Consider the following 19,897-nt stretch of genomic DNA (forward strand, 5'->3'; position numbering starts at 1 on the left):
AACATACGCAAGCCACCAATTTAAAACCAGATACAAAGTGTCTATTTTTTTTCCTTTTTTCTTTTTTTTTTTTTCTTTATTGTAGACGCGATGTTTTTGTATAATCTGACCATCAATCCATCCACTGCCATTAACCAAGCTATTCATGGTAATTTTTCGGGCACGCGTCAACAAGAAATTATTGTGGCTCGACAAACACGTCTTGAATTATTAAAACCCGATGCCACATCTGGCAAAGTACATACTGTTCTCTCACACGAATGTTTTGGACTTATTCGTACTATAGCTCCTTTTCGTTTAACAGGTGGCACCAAAGGTAAGCAGAAGATACGACATGCATGTATACTCATCCCATACTAGATTATATTGTGGTGGGTTCTGATTCAGGTCGTATTGTGATTTTAGAATACAATCCTACCAAAAACACGTTTGATAAAATTCATCAAGAAACGTATGGTAAAACAGGCTGTCGTCGTATTGTGCCTGGCCAATATTTAGCTGCTGATCCCAAGGGACGTGCAGTCATGATTGGTGCTGTCGAGAAACAAAAATTGGTCTATATCTTGAACCGTGATTCAGCTGCCAACCTGACTATTTCTTCACCACTAGAAGCACATAAGAGTCATACAGTACATCATCATATTGTCGCTGTCGATGTTGGATTTGAAAACCCCATGTTTGCTTGTCTCGAAGTCGATTATACAGATGCAGATAGTGATCCTACAGGCCAAGCAGCCAAAGAAGCAGAAAAGATGTTGACGTACTATGAACTTGATTTGGGCTTGAATCATGTCGTTCGAAAATGGAGCGAACCTGTGGACCGTCAAGCGAATCTGTTGATTCCTGTGCCTGGTGGTAATGATGGACCTTCAGGTGTTTTGGTCTGCAGCGAGAATTTCATTGCTTACAAGCATCCTGAACTAGAAGAACTACGTATCCCTATTCCTCGCCGTGCTCAACCACTTGAAGACCCTACACGCGGCATCATCATTGTCACATATGCAGTCCATCGTATGCGTGTGGATAAAAAGACCCAATTCTTTTTCTTATTACAGTCAGAAGAAGGCGATCTTTACAAGGTCACTATGGACCATGATCAAGGTGCTGTGAATGGTTTGACAATCAAGTATTTTGATACGATTCCTATTGCTACTTCACTCTGTATTCTGAAGAGCGGGTTCTTGTTTGTGGCTAATGAGTTTGGAAACCACCATCACTATTTCTTTGAAAGCCTTGGTGATGATGACGATGACCCAGAAATCTCTTCTGCAGATTATATGGAAGCAGAAGCAGAACAAGAAGAAAGACCCTTGGTTTACTTTAAACCACGTCCCTTAAAGAACCTCTCGCTTGTAGACGAATTGAGCTCCATGGCTCCCCTGATGGATGCTAAAGTACTGAATTTGGCAGATGAAGAAACCCCTCGTATCTATTCTATCTGTGGTAGAGGGTCCAGATCCACATTCCGTATCTTGAACCAAGGTCTAGAGGCTTCTGAGCTGGCTGTCAGTGAATTGCCAGGTAATCCAAGTGCTGTCTGGACAACGAAGCTGAAGGCAGAAGATGCTTATCATGCCTATATCGTTGTTTCCTTTGCAAACGCTACCCTTGTGTTGTCGATTGGTGAGACTGTAGAAGAAGTACAAGACACTGGCTTCTTGACACAGGAACCCACCTTGGCTGTCCAACAGATGGGTGATGATGCCCTTATTCAAGTTCATCCCAAGGGTATTCGACATATCTTGGCAGGGGGTCGAGTAAATGAATGGAAAGCACCTACAGGTCAAAAGATCATGGAAGCAGCTACCAACAGCCGTCAGATTGCGATTGCTTTATCCAATGGTGAAATTGTCTATTTTGAATTGGACACCATGGGTCAATTGAATGAACATCAAGAACGTAAACAGATGTCGACTGCCATTTCTGCCTTGGCCTTGGGTGATGTGCCTGAAGGAAGACAGCGATCGCGTTATTTGGCTATCGGTTGTGAAGATCAGACAGTCCGCATCTTGAGTTTGGATCCTGATGCTTGTCTCGAACCTGTGTCGATGCAAGCATTACAAGGCGTTCCTTCCAGTCTTTGCATTGTGGAAATGATGGACACAGGCATTGAGCTAGGCCATGGTACGACGTATCTCAATATCGGTATGTCCAATGGTCTCTTGTTGCGTACTGCTCTGGACACCATTACAGGTCAATTGTCAGATACGCGTACACGATTCCTGGGTCCAAAGAGCGTCAAGTTATTCAAGATCCTTATTCAAGGATTGCCTGCTGTCTTGGCCTTGTCCACCAAACCTTGGGTAAGCTATACGTTCCAGAACAGACTGTACTTGACTCCCCTCAGTTATGAAATGCTGGAATACGGTAGTGCGTTTGTGAGTGAACAATGTCCTGAAGGTGTGGTGGCTGTGGCAGGCAACACACTTCGTATCTTTACAGTTGAAAAACTCGGTAATGTGTTCAACCAGGTCTCTATTCCTCTCAAATACACACCACGCAAATTCGCTCTTCATCCACCTTCACGTACGTTTGTGGTCTTGGAAAGTGACCACGCTACTTACTCTGATGCAGCCAAGACACAAGGTATTCATGACAAGGAACAAGAAGGATTTGAGATTGACCCTGATATCACGCACCTGGACCCTGTCCAATTTGGTCATGTACGCAACAAGCCTGGTCAATGGGCTAGTTGTATTCGTCTGATTGAGCCTTTCCAAGGCCTTACGCTACAGACGATTGAACTGGACGAGAATGAAGCGGCCTTTAGTGTGGCCATGGTTCAGTTCCGCCACAATCCTCATGCCACAGACCCTGCAGAGCAGTTCATTGTGGTAGGCACAGGCCAAGATGTGACATTACAGCCTCGTGGCTGTACAGCAGGCTATTTGCGTGTCTATCGTATCGTTCAAGGTCAAGACGGTCAATTGTGCCTGACGTTTATTCATCGTACACCGATTGATCAAGTGCCTCATGCTCTGCTTGCTTTCCAAGGTCGTTTATTAGTCGGTGCAGGCAAAGCACTTCGTATTTATGATATGGGTAAGAAGAAGATGTTGAGAAAGTGTGAGACCAAGACGTTTCCCAACTGCATTGTGTCTTTGCATAACCAAGGCCATCGTATCATTGCGACAGATGTTCAAGAATCAGTGCATTATGTGATCTATAAACATGCTGATAATCGTCTGGTGATATTTGCAGATGATACAGTGCCTCGTTGGATGACAGCGTCTACAATGGTGGATTATGATACCATTGCTGGTGGTGATAAGTTTGGTAACTTTTTTGTGACTCGATTACCACACACTATTTCTCGAGAAATAGATGAGGATACAACAGGCAATCGTATTTATCATGAAAAGGGATACCTTCAAGGTGCTCCTAATAAGGTACAGATAAAGAGATAGACATATGAAAGAGATCATTAACAAAAGATTAGGTGGAAAGTGCTTGTGAATATTTTGCAGGGGATATCATCACATCTATTCATCGCACTGCTCTTTTATCAGGTGGTCGTGAAGTGTTGTTGACCACTTCCCTTTTAGGTGCTATTTCAATCTATGTTCCCTTTTTATCTAAAGAAGATGTCGAGTTCTTTCAAATGCTTGAAATGCATATGCGTGCAGAAGCATCTCCACTTGCTGGAAGAGAACATTTACTCTATCGAAGTTATTACGCACCTGTCAAGAATGTCATTGACGGTGATTTATGTGAACAATACAATGCTTTGCCTGCTGAAAAGAGGCGTATGATTGCTGAAGAATTAGAACGATCTGTTGCTGATGTACAAAAGAAGATTGAAGATATCCGTATGCGTTCAGGATTCTAAAATAATAAAATGAACACGTCTTTTTTTTTTTTCTATTTTTTTTTTTTTTTTTTGATGGATTCATCTCAAGCTACATTTGATAAAGGTGTTGAATTACGTTTAGAAGGCAATCAAGCCTTTAAAGCACAAGATTACAAGAAGGGTAAAACATAGACAAGTAGTTCTCAAGTACTTATCAATCTATAGCCTTAACACACTACTATAATGCACTTCTTCATCTAAAAGCAGTAGGAGGACAAAAGTACGAAAGTGAATTCAAACAAAAGAGTCATGAACAACTTGTGATGATCTACAATAACATGTCTGCTGTCTTTTCAAAACAGAACCGATGGGAGCGTGTCTTGTTTTATGCAAAAAAGGCACACGAATTGGATACTACAAATACGAAATCCAAATTCAGAATGGGACAAGCTTATTTACGCCTTGAAAATATAGAACAAGCAAAGACATTGCTTGAAGATGTCTTGAAACAAAACCCTGAAGGTAACAACAAATGCTAATGATTATTATTATTGATGCCTTATTAGACGCATTGGTGAAACAAGAATTAGCTAAAGTATCTTCTGCTAACAAAAAGATGGATGATAGAGAGAAAATGATCTATCAAGCCATGATGTCCAAACTAGCCAATGAAAGGAGAAGTTAAGGCACTTCAGTTAATGCCATGACCATAATAAACACAACAAAGATCATCATTATGGTTGCCACTGCATATCCTAACCAACCATGACCTACCCATAAGAGTCTCTTGACAATCTGTCTTTGGTTTCTAAAGTAGCTATAGAGTGAATAGATGAAACACGTAAATCCTAGTCCAACAAAGATATAAGAAAGAATGTTTGCATTCACAGAGACAGCACCCTGAGTCCATGGTAGACTATAAGAAGGTGCAAAGTTCTTGGTTGGCATATCCAACAATGTCATGAAACCTATTTTGCTTAGTCTATAGGTATTTTTCCTTCTAAATTAGTTACCTATCAAAGCCAGGGTAGTGCCTGTTCTTATCCAAGTTAACAAGTTTCTTTCATTCGCAAGATGATCTCTTGGATCAGGACCATCGACTATTGTATGAACTGAGAGATCCAAGTATTTAAAAGCAGTTGAACACTTTTCATTGTTACATAATAGAAACTGTTCTGGTGCATTCAATTCAACGTCCATTATTTTCTTTTTTTAAAAAAAAAAATAGGATGGGAAAATGGAGGAGATGCATAAATAATGAAGGGCTCTTTAAACGGGCAAAATCTTCCTCCTATTTTTTTTTAAAAAAAGAAAGAGAGAAGCAGAAGGATTGCTCCTCTTCTCTCTTTCTTTTTTGTTGTTGTATTCTATGAAAACGTATCAACTAATACTGTGTCTGATTTGGCTACATTCGTTTGTAGAAGCTGGTATTTTCTTACAAGCGAAAAATGCAGAGATTATTCAAGGTAAAAGCCCTTGAATACATGTATCAGCTAACAAACTTTAATGATAGATACAGTTTGGCTTTATCCCAATTCAACCTTAATTCAGTCTGACATGCCATCACCACACATATTTGATGTAGTCTATCCATTCGATCATGTCCCACTAGCACACCTGAATGGTACAACAGCAGGCATTTTATACCATAAAGCAGATCCATGTTCTAGTTTGATCCAATTGAATATATCCAGTATAGCACTCATGAAGAAGAAGGAAGGTGGTGACTGTTCTCTAACTGAACGTATTCTAAATGCACAAATGGAAGGTGCATTAGGTGTCATTGTCTATGATGCGATACAAGAAAACAATCCTGCAGAGGTTTGTGCCCTTTTTTTTTTTTTTTCTTTATGATCGATCTAATCGTGTGCTAGGGAGTATCTTTGATAGACAAACATATCAAAATACCTGCATATAACGTAGATGCCAATCTAGGCGCACAACTTGAGAAAATCGTTTCTTTACCTCAAACAAATACATCTCGAATCGCTGTTGTTCGTGTCACTTTAATTCCTGCTCGTAATACGCATGCAACAGCTTGGGAGTTGACTTTATTAGTCATGATTGTGATATTAGGCACAAGTGTGATATTTTCAGGTAAAGCGATATTAAAAGGAGTGACATCGTCTTACCCTTTTTGACATTAGTGGCCATGCATATCTATATGTGGAAAAAAGGACAACAGCTTCAACAGAGTGTCGAACGCCATCCTATTCAGCCTAACCTCAGAGACCTTTTGCCTATGGGAAAGCCTTTGATTGATCTCTCAAGACTCCATACGTTTCCTACCCGTACAGTGGATTGTTTGCCTACGACTCAAGATGACAGAAAACAAGACACATTGGCCTTGGGTACTTGGCGAAAGACATTATTTAAAAAGCATTCCATAGTACACATCCATCATGCGTCTCAGAACAATGTATGTGTTGTGTGTCTTGAAGCATTCAAGATAGGTGACCAACTACGTGAATTACCTTGTCATCATGAATATCATTGCGTATGTATAGGTAAGATAAGACATACGGTCTTTTGTTATTCTAAATGAATTAGATCCATGGTTGACTTCCAAGTCGGGTGAATGTCCAATTTGTAAATTTGATTGTTCGCTTGACAATCAACATGGACAAAAAGAATTGGCTGTGATGAGTCATTGGTTTGAATTGTTTATGCCTTTAGCGATGTTTAGGAGTCGAAAGATAGGTCAAGCAGTTGAACTGCCAATCAGTACACCTGTTATCACTATTGAACAACAGAACAGATCTTTGGCTTCTCCTTCGCATACAGAAACCACAGTACAGCCACAAGAAGCTCGCGGTTCTACTTCAACAGAAATACAAGGAGCAGAAAACGTATTACAACAACAACAACAACAACAACAAGAGGAAGATCAGACTATCAATCTCAGAAATAGTGTGGTTAGTTTACAAGGAACAAATAGACAATCTATATTATCCATTCGCCAGTCCATGTTTATATCAAGACAAGACCCTGAACCTTCTCCAACTCATGAATTGATGTCCACTTTAGATATAGGACAACTGCCACAGATTGATGTGTCTTCATTTCACTCTTTGGACTTGGAAAATATCATGAAAGAATGTCTTGACAAAACACCAAATACTTATTTCTAATGTTAGCACTAGCATTTAATAAACACTTTAGCGCCATGTTATTATTATTACTATCAACTGAGAAGTAAGAATAGGATGGATAGCTTGAGTAAAGCGATATCGAAGGTAGCTGTGCTCAATAAAAATAGTATCAGAATGATATACACCACAACGTAAGCAATGGAAGATTTCTTTATCGAACTTGGTAAAAATGACAGTATTACCCACTTATAGCTCTTCATTCAAGCAATTAATTGACTAAAATATGACTATTATAGCTTAGCTTCACTTGTCTTTAGTATCTGGATAGGATTGGATGGTATTGTCATCTATGATTTTGTTCATAATGCTTTAAAGCTTGGTGTGAGTGGAGTGTCCCTTAAAGAAATTCTGAGTTTAAATTAGTATGTTCTTGTCAAAAACTAAAATCAAGGAATCTAGAAATTCAAAAGAAATGATGGGCTAAAAGTGTCTAAAAACGAGGAGCTAAAAAGACTGGTAGATATAGACAAGTTACATCTATTGGTGTAGAAAACACAGCATTTTGAATATCAAGATAGCGAGCTATCCTTCTAAAACGTATTTTCTGTTCTTGAGCCGTAACATACACTTTTTATAGTACTTTTACAAATCTAACGCTTTGAGTGTATTCTATAGTTTTAGAAAAGCAATTCGCACCAAGTCATCTTATGTCTACAATGTCTCTGTCGCTCACAAATCGCAAAATAGTGAAAAATGAAGATTTTGTAAAGAATATCATAAGGGCAAAATGATGATTTTTGGCTTTTTCAAAACTTGCAATGATTTTGTATAAATATGTTAGGTATGCTCAAACATAGAAAACTCAAAAGACGGGAATTAAAAGGCAGAAATGATGGTTTATTTTGAAAACACTCGCACCTGCAGTGGGCTCCCAATCCACTGTTAGTGTTATTATTATGCTAATAAATCGTTTGCCAACTTTATTCAAAAGAGAAAGGTAGTTTATGCTGGAGGTCTATTTAATAAAATCCAGTCCAAGATTCAAAATTGTATGATAAGTTTAATGCTTGAAAAAAGTATAAATTGAGGATTAAAAAGCATATAAATGCGTAATGTGCCAAATGGAATCAAAAGTTATTTAGTAGCGACAAATTATGTGTATTTTTTACTATGGATATGAATACTGTAAGTAATTGAAAAATATCACAAATGTTTGAAAATCCTGAATGTATCTGTCTATAGTTCAAACAAGAATCCATGATCCAGCATCAGACTTGTTTTGTGTTTATTGATTTAAAACAAAGGAAAAATGGCAGCTTTCATGCAAACATGCTTATTCTATTGAGGCGATGATAGTAAGTATTTTACAAAGAGCAAATAAAATAAGAAGGAAGAGAAATGAATTTGTTTATAGACAAAGGACTCAGTTGTGATTACTGAGAAGGAACATTGTAAAGGGGGATGAGTCGACATGTTTTAGAACTTGTTCATTGATATATACAAAATAGTTCAACTTCTAAATATCTGGCTCTTGTTATAATCGCATTTGCTTTAAGAGCAAATACAGTTTATATAGGCTGCGTTTTTTTGTTTGACAGCTAACTTTTGTTTGTCTCTGACAGGATAAGCCACAAGAACGTTATATGCTGAATTTTTTTTATGATCTGTAGTAAAGACAAAAAAAAAGTTCTTTCTTTTCACGGTATTATTCAAAATGGTTGCCTAGTAAGTAATCGACATCGCATTTTTTAGAAACAAAAGCATTGTTATTGACGCTAACTAATTCTTCAATAGCAATATCCCTGCCGCCAACGATGTTCTCGTTCCCGAAACTCTTTTGAAGAAGAACAAGGCCTCTGCCAAGACTGCTGAAGCTGCTGCTTCCAAGAAGGCCGAACTTCGTAAGGCAAGTATTGTCTGACAGGGCTAATTGAAAAACAAAAGAAAGAAAGAAAGACATGATGATAATGGGGTACAACCCACATGGACTAGATTGCACTCGATGATGTCTTTTTGTTAACCATCTTTCGGGGCTGATTCTCTCTTTATTTCATTTGTTCCATTAGTCTTGTATATATAAGAGCTCAAGCTAACAATAACTGTAGGCTAAGCTTGCCAAAAGACGCGAGCTCTTCAAGCGTGCTGCCAAGTACGATGCTGAATACAAGGCTGCTGCCCGTAATGAAATCCGTCTCCGTCGTCAAGCCAAGGCTCAAGGTAACTACTACGTTCCTGCCCAAGAAAAGCTCGTCTTTGTTGTTCGTGTTCGTGGTATCAACAACATTGCCCCCAAGCCCCGTAAGGTTCTCCAACTCTTGCGTCTCCTCCAAATCAACAACGGTGTCTTTGTCCGTCTCAACAAGGCTACCTCTGAGATGCTCCAATTGGTTCAACCCTATGTTGCCTATGGTTACCCCAACTTGAAGACCATCCGTGAATTGATCTACAAGCGTGGTTATGGTAAGGTCAACAAGCAACGTATCCCTATCCATGACAACTCTGTTATTGAACAAGCCCTTGGCAAGCACAACATCATCTGTGTTGAAGATCTCATCCACGAAATTGCCACTGTTGGTCCTCACTTCAAGGAAGCCTCTAACTTCCTCTGGCCCTTCAAGTTGTCCAACCCCAACAACTTGTGGAGAGAACGTAAGTTCCTCAACTACGTTGAAGGTGGTGACACTGGTAACCGTGAACAATTCATCAACAAGTTGGTTCAATCCATGAACTAAGTAATAAACATGTCATTTTTGGGATGTAATATTGTGCATGCATGCAAAGAGAGAGAAATGTGATTGACTAAAGTAGATGAGCCACAATTTTCATAACCCAGCCTCTTGTAAGACAGAATTGAAGCTGGTAAGGGAGAAGCTCTCATTTTTTTTATTGTTGTAAAATACTCAGTTTTCTTTGATTGAAAAGGGGGGCAAAGTCTTTATTTGTTATGGAAACAGATACATGTAGAAGCATAAGAAGAAGAGAAAAAAAAACTTAGGAGCATTTCGTCTAAACAAATGCACAAAGAAAAAAGAAAAACTAGGAGATAAGCTGTAAGAAGAAGAGAAGAAGAGGGATGTTTTTAACAGGAATATAATGAAGAATAGTGTTCCATAAAATGCACATGAATTTCTAGACCTACAATTGAGAAATACATACGCATAGACAAGCACTTTCATATTATGGTTTGATTATGATTTAATTTTAAATATTCACAGTTACTTTTGACGAAGAACAGTAATTATTTTGATAATCTCACATACATATTTCTCCTTTGTGGTTACTTGAGGCTCAAACTTTGTGTATATATGTCAGCTACTAGAAATTAAAGCTCGTAGACAGATTCTGCTAGATAATGCCTTAAATTTGGCTGTCTAAAGAATGACATTTCCTAGAATCCCCTATACTGTCCCTTTGTTCCTTTGACAGTTTTTTATCGCCATAAACAATGGAGAATGATACATGTATCACAATGATTCGACGTTGTGCAAACCCGTAATAAGGAATAAGGAGTAACACGAATAGCTTCATTTTCAACTTTAGGATAAAAATAGGAGAGAACAATTTAAACTGGGGCATTTTTATTATTATTATTATTTGGCTAGTAGGAGCATCCTTTTGGTACATAGGAAAGGGGCTTTGTGTACATAAAGAAGAGAAAGTGATATATAGGCTATCATTATTTATTTATTCGTTTTGCAGCTTCTTTTAATACATTTCAATCAGGCTTTGGCTTAGTTAAATATGGTATAATGTGTATAAAAAGTACTTTAATTCTAAAAATAAAACTAAGCCCTGGATAAACAAGCATAGCTAGAAAAAAACTCAAAGAGATGATCGTCAATCAATGTAGACTTGTCTAGCAATGGTAGCAATTTTGACTTTAGATAATCAACTTCTTGCATCCATGGTGTGACATGGAGATACAGTTGTTGGCGATCCCCGCTGGAGAATAATCGGTTAAAATAATTCAAAACGTCCGATAAATCTTTTGATGTATTTGCTAGCATCTTTGGTAGAACATCTTGATCTAGAGCTGTAAAAAATTGCATTAAATTCTGATAAATATAATCGTCTAATTCGCGAGATAACTGAGAAGCGTTGTCTTTCAAACAATTTGAACTTAATAAACCATCACCATCTTCTGAAGAGCAATGTCTTAATGAAGCATCTCGAATAAAGCTGTCGAATGCAGGCTGTCCAAGTTTATCTGCTAATCTATCCCATGCAATGTGCAGGCTTCCTTCTGTATGTGCTTGAATAGCCCCGAAGATTTGTGCATGAAGTATCTCTAGATCCATCATATCCCAAGCAGATGCCGCCATCATTCCAAACGACTTTTGTCTTATATTGCTTGCCCTTTGCTGTTGTTCTTCTGAAGGATTCTTTATTTCTTCTATAGAAATTCTAATGTGTTTTTGAAATTCTTCTGAAATGATCCTGTATGTGCCAGATTTTATTGAGTCCAAATGATCAAACTGCCAATGTGTGGATACGAGCTGTGCAAATCTTTCAACTGGTATACTGAAGTCTGTATCAGGACAGCTATTACTGCTGTTTGTTGGAAGTGACGTTTGTGTCTTGTCTACTGATGTCATATCTTTATCTGGTGAGCTATTTTGAACTGATTCTGTAGTGATGGCTATTATTGAAGATGAAGAAAATACTGGTAATGAATGTACCAATAAAATTCTTGATATAAATAATAATAACAATACGAATGCTTTCATTCTTGGTATGTATATAATGTTACAAAAGGGAATATGTATTAAAGACAAAAGAAAGAGAGAAATCAAAAAAGAAATTTGAATGATTTTTATAGTAAAAAAAATGGCTGAAGCTTTTTTTTATAGTGGGGATTGTTGAAACATATGCAATTCTTCGACCAAGTATGGTTCAATCACTTGTTTATCAAAGTATTCATCGCTTATTTGCATCTAGGAGAAATTAAACGTCGTCAATTACCATATCTCTATGTCTCCTCTCTTTATTTTTGAATCCCCTTACATGTTGCCCTGGACACACCAAAAATTCTAGACGTCCTGTATCATCCAAAGACTTTAATCCGAGCCAATCATTTGTGTACATTGTACGATTTTGTAATGGTATGAGCTCATGATCTCCGTTATCTATCCAGAACCACTAATAAACAAATAAGTGATTGCCAAAGAGTTTGTTTGTTTATGCGCACTTACTGCAGAATAGCCAGGTTTGATCATCGCATCTTGACTAAAGCGGATCATAACAAACCTATCTAATAATGAAATGTTATCTTTATATTTCTTATTCAGTATGTTTTCATTATTCAGCTCAGGCAGAAATTTGTTTCTTTCTAAATATCCTAACAGCAAGAGTTGATTTGTATGAAAGCAATATTATTTTTAGCTCTTGTTTACCTTTTTCATTGGTTGGGTCTCGATAATATTGGGCTTGAATAACTCGGTCCTGAATATAGTTTGTATAGACACCTCCACGTACCATAGATCTCATGAGTTTGCATGCAAAGTCCTTAGGATTCATACAGTTTGGAATGTCAGATACACCTAAAGTTTCATTCATCCATTACGATGAGCTTCAAAAGAAAAACAAAGTTATGGCTTAAACAATTACCACTATGCGGAGAACCAAAGGTTATCAACCGATGTACTACCGGTTTGTTACATCTTTCAACGTAAGCCCTGTATTATATACGTAAATATGAAAGGAATGAGAACCAAGAAGCAAACACAAAATTACTGGTACCTCAAGAACAATCCGCCCTAATATAATTTGGATTTATTTTACCAATAACCTTGTTTACTTACTTGAGAAAATCCAACAGCATTAAATCCATTTTCTAGCTCAGGCATATTCTTCAACTGTTCACAAACTTTGTCTACATGCTCAGCAATTCTCCCAAAAAATCCTGCTTTGTGATCTTCATCCACATTATCGCCTATTCTGATACTATGAACAAAGATTCCCGGGATTCGACGTTGGATAAGCTCAGTTATTCTTCCCATAGAATCAGGATTACAACAGTCGTCTCCCATACCGTGCCATAAGACAACTAGTTGGCATTAAATTAGTTGATATTACAAGGTGTCACATAAAAACTGTATTTACCAGGCTTTTGTTGTACTGCTACAAGGTTATTATTAGTAAAGGGATAAATTAAAATTTTAAACAATACTTCTTTTCAGCCACAATTATGTTCGGAGGGCTGATAAGGTATTTGGCTTACCTAAACATAAACTAGAGCATAATAGAAGAAATAGGTATTGTATTACGTGCATAACAAAAAAAAAAGAAAGAAAGAGAGAGAAAGAGAAAATGATAGACGTGAGAAATCTATTTCATACTCAGTGTTTAATTTCAAATACGAAATACTCTATAAGCTACATAGTCAGCTTCTAAAGCAAATATCATCATGACAATGAGGTTTGGACTAGACTAAAGGCTGTAACATAGCTACAACTGTTAACTTAAAAAAAGAATAGCCACAGCTATAGATCACTAGAGAAGTAAATATTTGAATCATATGTCAAGTAGAAAATGATAGAACCATATTTCCCAAATCATATCATACATTGGCAACTGCATTCGAAAATGAGATTCTAGAGATGAAGGAATACTTTGTTTGTACCAATGTTTACTTTAAATTATTGCTTAAAGAAAGCATAGTATTTTACTATACACAATACATAGCTTCTTTTTAGGATTACAAGTAAATACAATTGATAGCTGCAGTTACATCTACATAAAAATTTGAAAATAGAAAAAAAAGACTTGTTAAATGCTATAGAGATGATTAACTGATAAAGCGCAAAGAAGATATAGGTAATTATTCAGTTTTCTATTAAGTGCAGTTTAGTTATTTCTAATACATGAAAAATGAACCTGAGGACTTAGCAGGTGCACAAAGGTTCTGTAATCAAATAAAGAAAAATAAAGTGACAGCTTCAAGTATATCCTTTTTTTTTGTAAATAATTTAGATGAATACTGATTTACTGTAATGCAAAGTCCATGAAGAACTGTTTTTTTTTTTTTTTTTTTTTTTTTTTTTTTTTTGTTATGGTGTCTATGTAGCCTAAATAAACACGCATAGATGCAAGGAGGATCATCATATTTCTTCCGAATATTCAATCGAAGCGTCTATATAAATATATTCTTTAGAAGGATGGTGTAATGCATACTCAAAATTGCGTTGCAGAGACTTGCAGACACCAATTGTTTTGAATTCAATTGTATATATCTGCATTCAGGCAACAATGATTAGCATCATGCAGTTCTTTTCTTAACGAAAATGCTGCTGAGCCAAGATGCATGTTGGAAACCTTATTCAAAACGAGCTTGTATTTTGAAAGATCTATTGAAGATATATCTCTTTTTTAAGCAAAACAAATTTACAAATCTATCAAAGGTGCAAACTGCCAGTTAGATGATATCCTAAGAGTTATGGGAACTCTTTTTTTCTTTCAATCATATAGCCAATTTTGTATATATTCATATGCGTAAAAGAATTACTGGGTACAAGATAAACAAATGCTTAAATCAGGTTGATTCATTCAAGTAGGAGTACTGTTACTTTGTGGTTTGATATCTCTGCTACTTCTATTATATTTTTCCTCCTTTTGTCTTTCTCTTCTTTTAGTTGTATCACCTTCAAGGCTCACAATTTTACCTAAGTCCTGCATTACTTTGTTCTCCCTCTCTTTTCCTTTATACTCCTTTTTTTTTTTTTTTGAAGTGTCCATTTTGATGTAGGTTACCTGAACATTTGATCAGTATAGTTACTACAAGCAAAATATCTTAATATCTCGAGTTCATAGTGACTCATTACTTTTGCATTTGAATCAATGATGTTATACCAATGCATGATTTCACTGGTATTGATTTAGAAAGACCTTTTACTTTATCATTCCTATTTCTTTTCTACTTTAAATCGTTAGCTCTAACGTTCGTTGCCCCCAACATTGTAATGCTCTTTGATTTTAACTCCATTAAACTGCAAATCCCATATGCCACAAATAGAAAAAGTTTTGACTTTTCTGTAACATTAGATCACTTCAACAAATTTGCTACATTCACCACAAAAACAAATACAACTGCTAGCCTAGCAAAAGTTGCTCTAGGCGAGGATCGAACTCGCGACCTTCGCGTGCCTCGGGTATAGTTGAAGACTATAAGCACGACGCTCTAACCAGCTGAGCTACAAGAGCTATCTTGCTGAAAAATTTTTTGTAATTAATATATCATACTAAATAAAAGCGGAGAATAAAAATATGTTTTTTCCTTTTATCTAATCAACAACGGATCCTGAGAGAGAGTAAACTTGTCAATTGGTTTGTATAGTATCTAAAAAGCATTCTAATAGTTTTCTATACGGCATTGCTATATAGAAATCTTAATATACACGAGAATGTTTGATTATAATTTAAAACGGAATGTAAAATGGAGCCAATCAGATAGAGAACTAGGGATCTGCCGAGATGTGTGAACTATGGTCTATTTTACATCCGTTCTTTTATCATAAGCAAGACAAGAGTGATTTAATTAAATCAATTAAATCTAGTAAGCTAAGGTATGGATATTTGCAGTCATCATAAATACTCAAGAGCTGCACTGGTTATTGATAGTGTTGTGAACATATAGAATCTATATGCATATGATGATCTGACATTAAATAAGTCTTCATTTACATACTAAAAATATATCATAATCAATTTACATCAGAAATAGACATAAAGAACCTCTTGTACTGAATAAGACAATGTATCTTCTAATAGATCAAGACTTATAGCCGAAATCCAGTCATTTGCACGAACTCTACTACTACTTACTCCGACATCTCTTCATGTATAAATATGCTAGAATAATTTATAGTCAAAAAGAACAATAGAATTGTATAAACAGTCTCAAAGTATCTACCTTTGTCTCTATATCATCTTATTATATAACTCTATTATCAAAACATCACAACGCTAAACGAGACAAATCAATTCAACTCAAGGTATGAGATTACATCTATTCCTTCTTCGATGACTTTGTCTCTGTGATGATCTGACATTAAATAAGTCTTCATTTACATACTAAAATACATCATAGTCAATTTACATCAGAAATAGACATAAAAGAACCTCTTGTACTGAATAAGACAATGGATCTTTTAATAGATCAAGACTTATAACCGAAATCCATAATTTATATTATTTAATTAATTTAAAGTAGTCTATGATAATAGAGACTCAGTCATTTGCATGAACTCTACTACTACTTACTCCGACATCTCTTCATGTATAAATATGCTAGAATAATTTATAATCAAAAAGAACAAATAAAAATTGTATAGAACAGTCTCAAAGTATCTACCTTTGTCTCTATATCATCTTATTATATAACTCTATTATCAAAACATCACATTTTTTACTTTGAATTCTATTTTTACAATGTCCAACCAAAACATCAACTCTGGCTTTCGTTCTTCTTCTCCTGCTCCTGTTTCTCAAGAACACTCTCCTGCTCCTAGTATTCCTGCTGTAGATGAAGCCATGGATCTTAGACCTGATTCTTTTGAATCTCAAGAAAATGTGCCCATTGGCATTGAAGAAGTTACATCTGCCAATCTTGCTGCCACTGCCAAAGAGAATCTGGACCGTCTCAAAACGGAACTCAAGATTGCTTATGGTCACTACCTTGCCTACCAAAAGGTTCATCCACAAGCTGAAAATACCAAGCATGCTTATGAAGTCTATAAACAAGCCGAGGTCTTGTACAAAGAAGCAGACGAAGCTTATAAGGTCTTCTTGGCTATGGAAACTCCCAACGTGCAAGTAGACAAGAGAAGTACTTTGGTTCCAGCTGGTCTTCCTTTCTTGCAGCTCAAGACTGATACAGTGATTAGCAAGAAAAATCAAGAAGTCTTCGATTCTGTCTACGATTTCTGTATGCAATTCAAGACTGTCTTGGAAGCCCACTCGTTGAATATGGATGACAACTAGGAACGTCTTTTGCCTATGTCTCTTAACAAGGAAGAGAAATCTTGGTTTGATGAAAAATTAAGAAACAAATGTCTGTCCTGGAGGGAAGCTGAATCGATGATCTTGGATCATTTTGATACCCCCTATCGCAAGTTTTTGTTGATGGTAAAGGTGTGGTCCCTCAAGCAATCCCATGGTGAATCAACTCGTTCCTTTGCTGCTCGCTTTCAGAAGCTTAGAAGACAGGCAGGTTTAGCCGATGGTTTACAACTGGTGTTGAGTTTTTGGTGTGCTCTGCGTGAGTCCGTCCGTCGTGTTGCCTCTGTTGCTGTGTCCTCCCAGTATGGAACAAAATTGCCAAGTAAAATCGAAGACATGATCGGTTTGGTAATTGCTGCCACTAATGACACTGATTTGTTCTCTTCTTCGTGGGACGCTGCTGGTCTACCTAGCTCTTCTTCGGGTTCTGGTTCATATAAGAGTAACAATGAGCGTAGTCGTAAACGTAGTTACTCACCCATATTTGCTGGTAAAGGTTCTTCGGAGTCTAGCAAGTCCATTTATGCACCAAGCTCAAGTAAGAAGCCTTGCACGTATTGTGATAAGCCATGGTCCCATGGTCACAGATGTGATGAGTTCAAGGAGGCTAAGGCCGCCAAGAAACAGAAGGTTTCAAGAATGGCTGTGCGTGGTGGTTGTTCTTCTTTGGATGATGACGCTGATATGAAGAACAATGATAACAGTGATGATGACACTGATGAAAATGCTCGTTTGGCTCGTTTGGCTCTTGATTGTAAGTCTAAAAACAATATAACAAGAGATTTTAAAAACATAAGTGCTAACATTACCTTTCCTATCCTTATCGATAATTCTATTAGAACAATGTCATTGTTAGATTGTGGTGCTGTCTTCTCCTCAGTTGACAAGTCATTCTGTTTAGAAAATAAGATAAACATCAATTATATAAATCATATCAATAAAGATCTTATTAGTAAAAATAACTTACACAAGTATTTCATAAGACTTGCTGATACAAATACATACGTCAAAAGAATAGGAACTTGTACCTTAAGCGTTAGTTGCAATAGTAAAACTATAAAACGTACTTTTGAGGTTATGAATCTTACCAATAATAATGAGTTCTCGCTCAGCATTGGAACCGATTACATGTACACATTAGGCATTGGAATCTCTGGATTACCTTTGTCATACGATGATAAAGATACTACTGAAGAAGTGCTTGAAGCAGATAGACGCTATAACAATACTAGTGATCTTCTAGAATCTTTAGAAAAAGAAAATAAGATGAGTGATCATAATCCTGCTTGTAATGCTGATGAATATAAAGCTGCAATGGATTATATTCAACCTTATATTGATAATAACCAAGCTATTCCAAAAGGATCTTTCTGTACTATACCTGAAAGTGTGGTATGTCTAGATACTCCACCTAATGTAACAGCGTATAAGAAACCCTATCCTGTACCTTTGAAAATGATGGGCGTAGTGGATAAACAGATTGATGAATGGTTGAGCAACGGTATTATCAAAAGAGCACCAGCCAATACTGAATGGAATACGCCTCTTACTGTTGTAAAGAAGACTGATGGTAAAGGTGAATTGACAGGCTATCGTGTGTGTCATGATCCTCGTCATATTAATGTTTTGCTCAAAACAGTTGATCGTATGCCATTACCTGTAATTAGTGAACTCTTTGAGGAATTACAGGGTGCTAAAGTATATTCTACTCTCGACTTGAAGTCTGCATTCAATTCTTTAAAATTGAATCCTAAGGACACTGTAAAGCTTTCATTCACATGGCGTGGAATACAATATCAGCCTATTGGCACTGTATTCGGCATCAAACATGTGAGTTCACAATTTCAGAGAACCATGAGTATTGCTCTTGAAGGTTTACCTTTTGTGCGATTCTTTGTTGATGATATTGTATGTGCTAGCCAATCAGTCGAAGAGCATAAAATCCACTTACAACAGGTGATCCAACGCTTAACTGATGTAAACCTGAAATTGAACCCTGCCAAGTGTCATTTCTTCCAATCATCAATTCACTTGCTTGGTTTCCATATTTCTCCACAAGGTATCAGAATGGATCGTCGCAAACTTGCCAATGTACTTGAATTTCCTAAACCAACGTGTGGCAAAGACATCATGCGCTACTGTGGTCTATTGAATCTCTTCCGATCATTGATACCTAACGTTTCTTCAATCATGTCTCCACTTGATGAATTGAGAAATGAAAAATCATTGCATAAGATCTGGAATGATAAACATCAAAAGGCTTTTGATAATCTCAAGAAAGCTCTGTTAAGCGATATTGTGTTAGCCTATCCAGACATGAATGTTCCATTCTCCATAAGCTGTGATGCATCGAACACTGGTATTGGCGCAGTATTGTATCAAGAGACTGATGGAGAAAAAAAGTACATCTCTTTTATTGCTAAAAGTCTATCTAAAAGTGAACGCAAATACTCTGCCACAAAACGTGAACTACTTGCACTTGTATTCTCACTGAAGCGTTTTCACAAGTATATCTATGGTTCTACATTTACGTTATATACGGATCATAAGGCACTTACTTACTTACATACTCAACGTATTGCAAACTTGATGATGATCTCATGGATGGATACCATTCTCCAGTATGACTTCAAGATCGTTCATTTGCCTGGTATTTCAAATGTCTTACCTGACACTTTATCCAGACTCTATGAGGACGATTCAACAATGTCAAATGAACTGGGAGGGGAAAAATCAATCATGAGAAGTAGTGCTGCCACTAACGAACCATTACCCACACTTGAAAGTGGTGAATATTTTACACCTCCATATGAGGAGCGTGATAAAGTGCTTGCTTTTGAGCATAGTAAAGGGCACTTTTCTACCGAGGCTCTAATTAATGCATTAAAGCGTAAAGGCATCTATTGGTCGAATCTAAAGAATGATGCAGATGAATTAGTTAAGGCGTGTATACAATGTCAGCGTCATAATATCAGCAGAAAAGGGTATAATCCATTAAGACCTGTGTTAGCTACTCTGC

General features: G+C 36.8%; 7 protein-coding genes and 1 non-coding gene across 8 annotated transcripts; 4 read left to right on the forward strand and 4 right to left on the reverse strand.

Annotated features, from left to right (window-relative positions):
* Positions 1 to 90: 90 nt before the first annotated feature.
* Positions 91 to 3,829, forward strand: B0P05DRAFT_592579 (CPSF A subunit region-domain-containing protein; the record flags this gene model as incomplete). Its single annotated transcript, XM_051583006.1, has 3 exons — positions 91 to 316; positions 361 to 3,389; positions 3,440 to 3,829. The coding sequence occupies 3 exons, from the start codon at positions 91 to 93 to the stop codon at positions 3,827 to 3,829; spliced, it is 3,645 nt and encodes a 1,214-aa protein (XP_051429254.1).
* Positions 3,830 to 4,128: 299 nt separating this feature from the next.
* On the forward strand, positions 4,129 to 4,475 carry B0P05DRAFT_582302 (uncharacterized protein; the record flags this gene model as incomplete). Its single annotated transcript, XM_051582166.1, has 2 exons — positions 4,129 to 4,312; positions 4,357 to 4,475. The coding sequence occupies 2 exons, from the start codon at positions 4,129 to 4,131 to the stop codon at positions 4,473 to 4,475; spliced, it is 303 nt and encodes a 100-aa protein (XP_051429255.1).
* B0P05DRAFT_592581 (uncharacterized protein) lies at positions 4,472 to 4,990 on the reverse strand (the record flags this gene model as incomplete). The annotated part of the gene is made up of 2 exons (XM_051583007.1): positions 4,472 to 4,758; positions 4,804 to 4,990. The coding sequence occupies 2 exons, from the start codon at positions 4,988 to 4,990 to the stop codon at positions 4,472 to 4,474; spliced, it is 474 nt and encodes a 157-aa protein (XP_051429256.1).
* A 78-nt stretch (positions 4,991 to 5,068) lies between these two features.
* Positions 5,069 to 6,959, forward strand: B0P05DRAFT_565678 (uncharacterized protein). Its single transcript, XM_051580981.1, has 5 exons — positions 5,069 to 5,256; positions 5,304 to 5,611; positions 5,665 to 5,887; positions 5,938 to 6,297; positions 6,341 to 6,959. Exons 1-5 carry the CDS (start codon positions 5,160 to 5,162, stop codon positions 6,919 to 6,921), a joined length of 1,569 nt encoding a protein of 522 aa, XP_051429257.1. The 5' UTR covers positions 5,069 to 5,159; the 3' UTR covers positions 6,922 to 6,959.
* Positions 6,960 to 8,596: 1,637 nt separating this feature from the next.
* B0P05DRAFT_565680 (ribosomal protein L30, ferredoxin-like fold domain-containing protein) lies at positions 8,597 to 9,614 on the forward strand (the record flags this gene model as incomplete). The annotated part of the gene is made up of 3 exons (XM_051580982.1): positions 8,597 to 8,607; positions 8,677 to 8,788; positions 8,988 to 9,614. The coding sequence occupies 3 exons, from the start codon at positions 8,597 to 8,599 to the stop codon at positions 9,612 to 9,614; spliced, it is 750 nt and encodes a 249-aa protein (XP_051429258.1).
* An 839-nt stretch (positions 9,615 to 10,453) lies between these two features.
* B0P05DRAFT_565681 (uncharacterized protein) lies at positions 10,454 to 11,649 on the reverse strand. The gene has a single exon (XM_051580983.1). The coding sequence runs from the start codon at positions 11,607 to 11,609 to the stop codon at positions 10,668 to 10,670; it is 942 nt and encodes a 313-aa protein (XP_051429259.1). The 5' UTR covers positions 11,610 to 11,649; the 3' UTR covers positions 10,454 to 10,667.
* A 21-nt stretch (positions 11,650 to 11,670) lies between these two features.
* On the reverse strand, positions 11,671 to 13,166 carry B0P05DRAFT_565688 (Alpha/Beta hydrolase protein). Its single transcript, XM_051580984.1, has 8 exons — positions 13,103 to 13,166; positions 12,985 to 13,002; positions 12,684 to 12,928; positions 12,622 to 12,638; positions 12,490 to 12,557; positions 12,276 to 12,422; positions 12,075 to 12,220; positions 11,671 to 12,021 (listed from the first exon to the last, which is right to left on the reverse strand). The coding sequence occupies exons 1-8, from the start codon at positions 13,152 to 13,154 to the stop codon at positions 11,827 to 11,829; spliced, it is 888 nt and encodes a 295-aa protein (XP_051429260.1). The 5' UTR covers positions 13,155 to 13,166; the 3' UTR covers positions 11,671 to 11,826.
* A 1,820-nt stretch (positions 13,167 to 14,986) lies between these two features.
* On the reverse strand, positions 14,987 to 15,081 carry B0P05DRAFT_t122. Its single transcript has one exon. It is a non-coding gene; the product is annotated as a tRNA-Ile (tRNA).
* Positions 15,082 to 19,897: the final 4,816 nt, after the last annotated feature.

This window comes from Gilbertella persicaria (assembly GCF_025201335.1).
Source record: "Gilbertella persicaria strain CBS 190.32 chromosome Unknown B0P05scaffold_82, whole genome shotgun sequence".
NCBI lineage: Eukaryota > Fungi > Mucoromycota > Mucoromycetes > Mucorales > Choanephoraceae > Gilbertella > Gilbertella persicaria.

What these genes read in the sequence shown, in the direction of transcription:
- B0P05DRAFT_565678 (XM_051580981.1), top strand. Translation starts at nt 5,160, where the DNA reads ATGAAAACGTATCAACTAATACTGTGTCTGATTTGGCTACATTCGTTT. An exon ending in CACAAGTGTGATATTTTCAG is followed by an intron (nt 5,888 to 5,937) that starts GTAAAGCGATAT and finishes TTTTGACATTAG; the next exon opens with TGGCCATGCATATCTATATG. An exon ending in ATATCATTGCGTATGTATAG is followed by an intron (nt 6,298 to 6,340) that starts GTAAGATAAGAC and finishes TAAATGAATTAG; the next exon opens with ATCCATGGTTGACTTCCAAG.
- B0P05DRAFT_565681 (XM_051580983.1), bottom strand. Translation starts at nt 11,609, where the DNA reads ATGAAAGCATTCGTATTGTTATTATTATTTATATCAAGAATTTTATTG.
- B0P05DRAFT_565688 (XM_051580984.1), bottom strand. Translation starts at nt 13,154, where the DNA reads ATGCACGTAATACAATACCTATTTCTTCTATTATGCTCTAGTTTATGT. An exon ending in AGACCCAACCAATGAAAAAG is followed by an intron (nt 12,221 to 12,275) that starts GTAAACAAGAGC and finishes TCTTGCTGTTAG; the next exon opens with GATATTTAGAAAGAAACAAA. An exon ending in TCAAACCTGGCTATTCTGCA is followed by an intron (nt 12,022 to 12,074) that starts GTAAGTGCGCAT and finishes TTTGTTTATTAG; the next exon opens with TGGTTCTGGATAGATAACGG.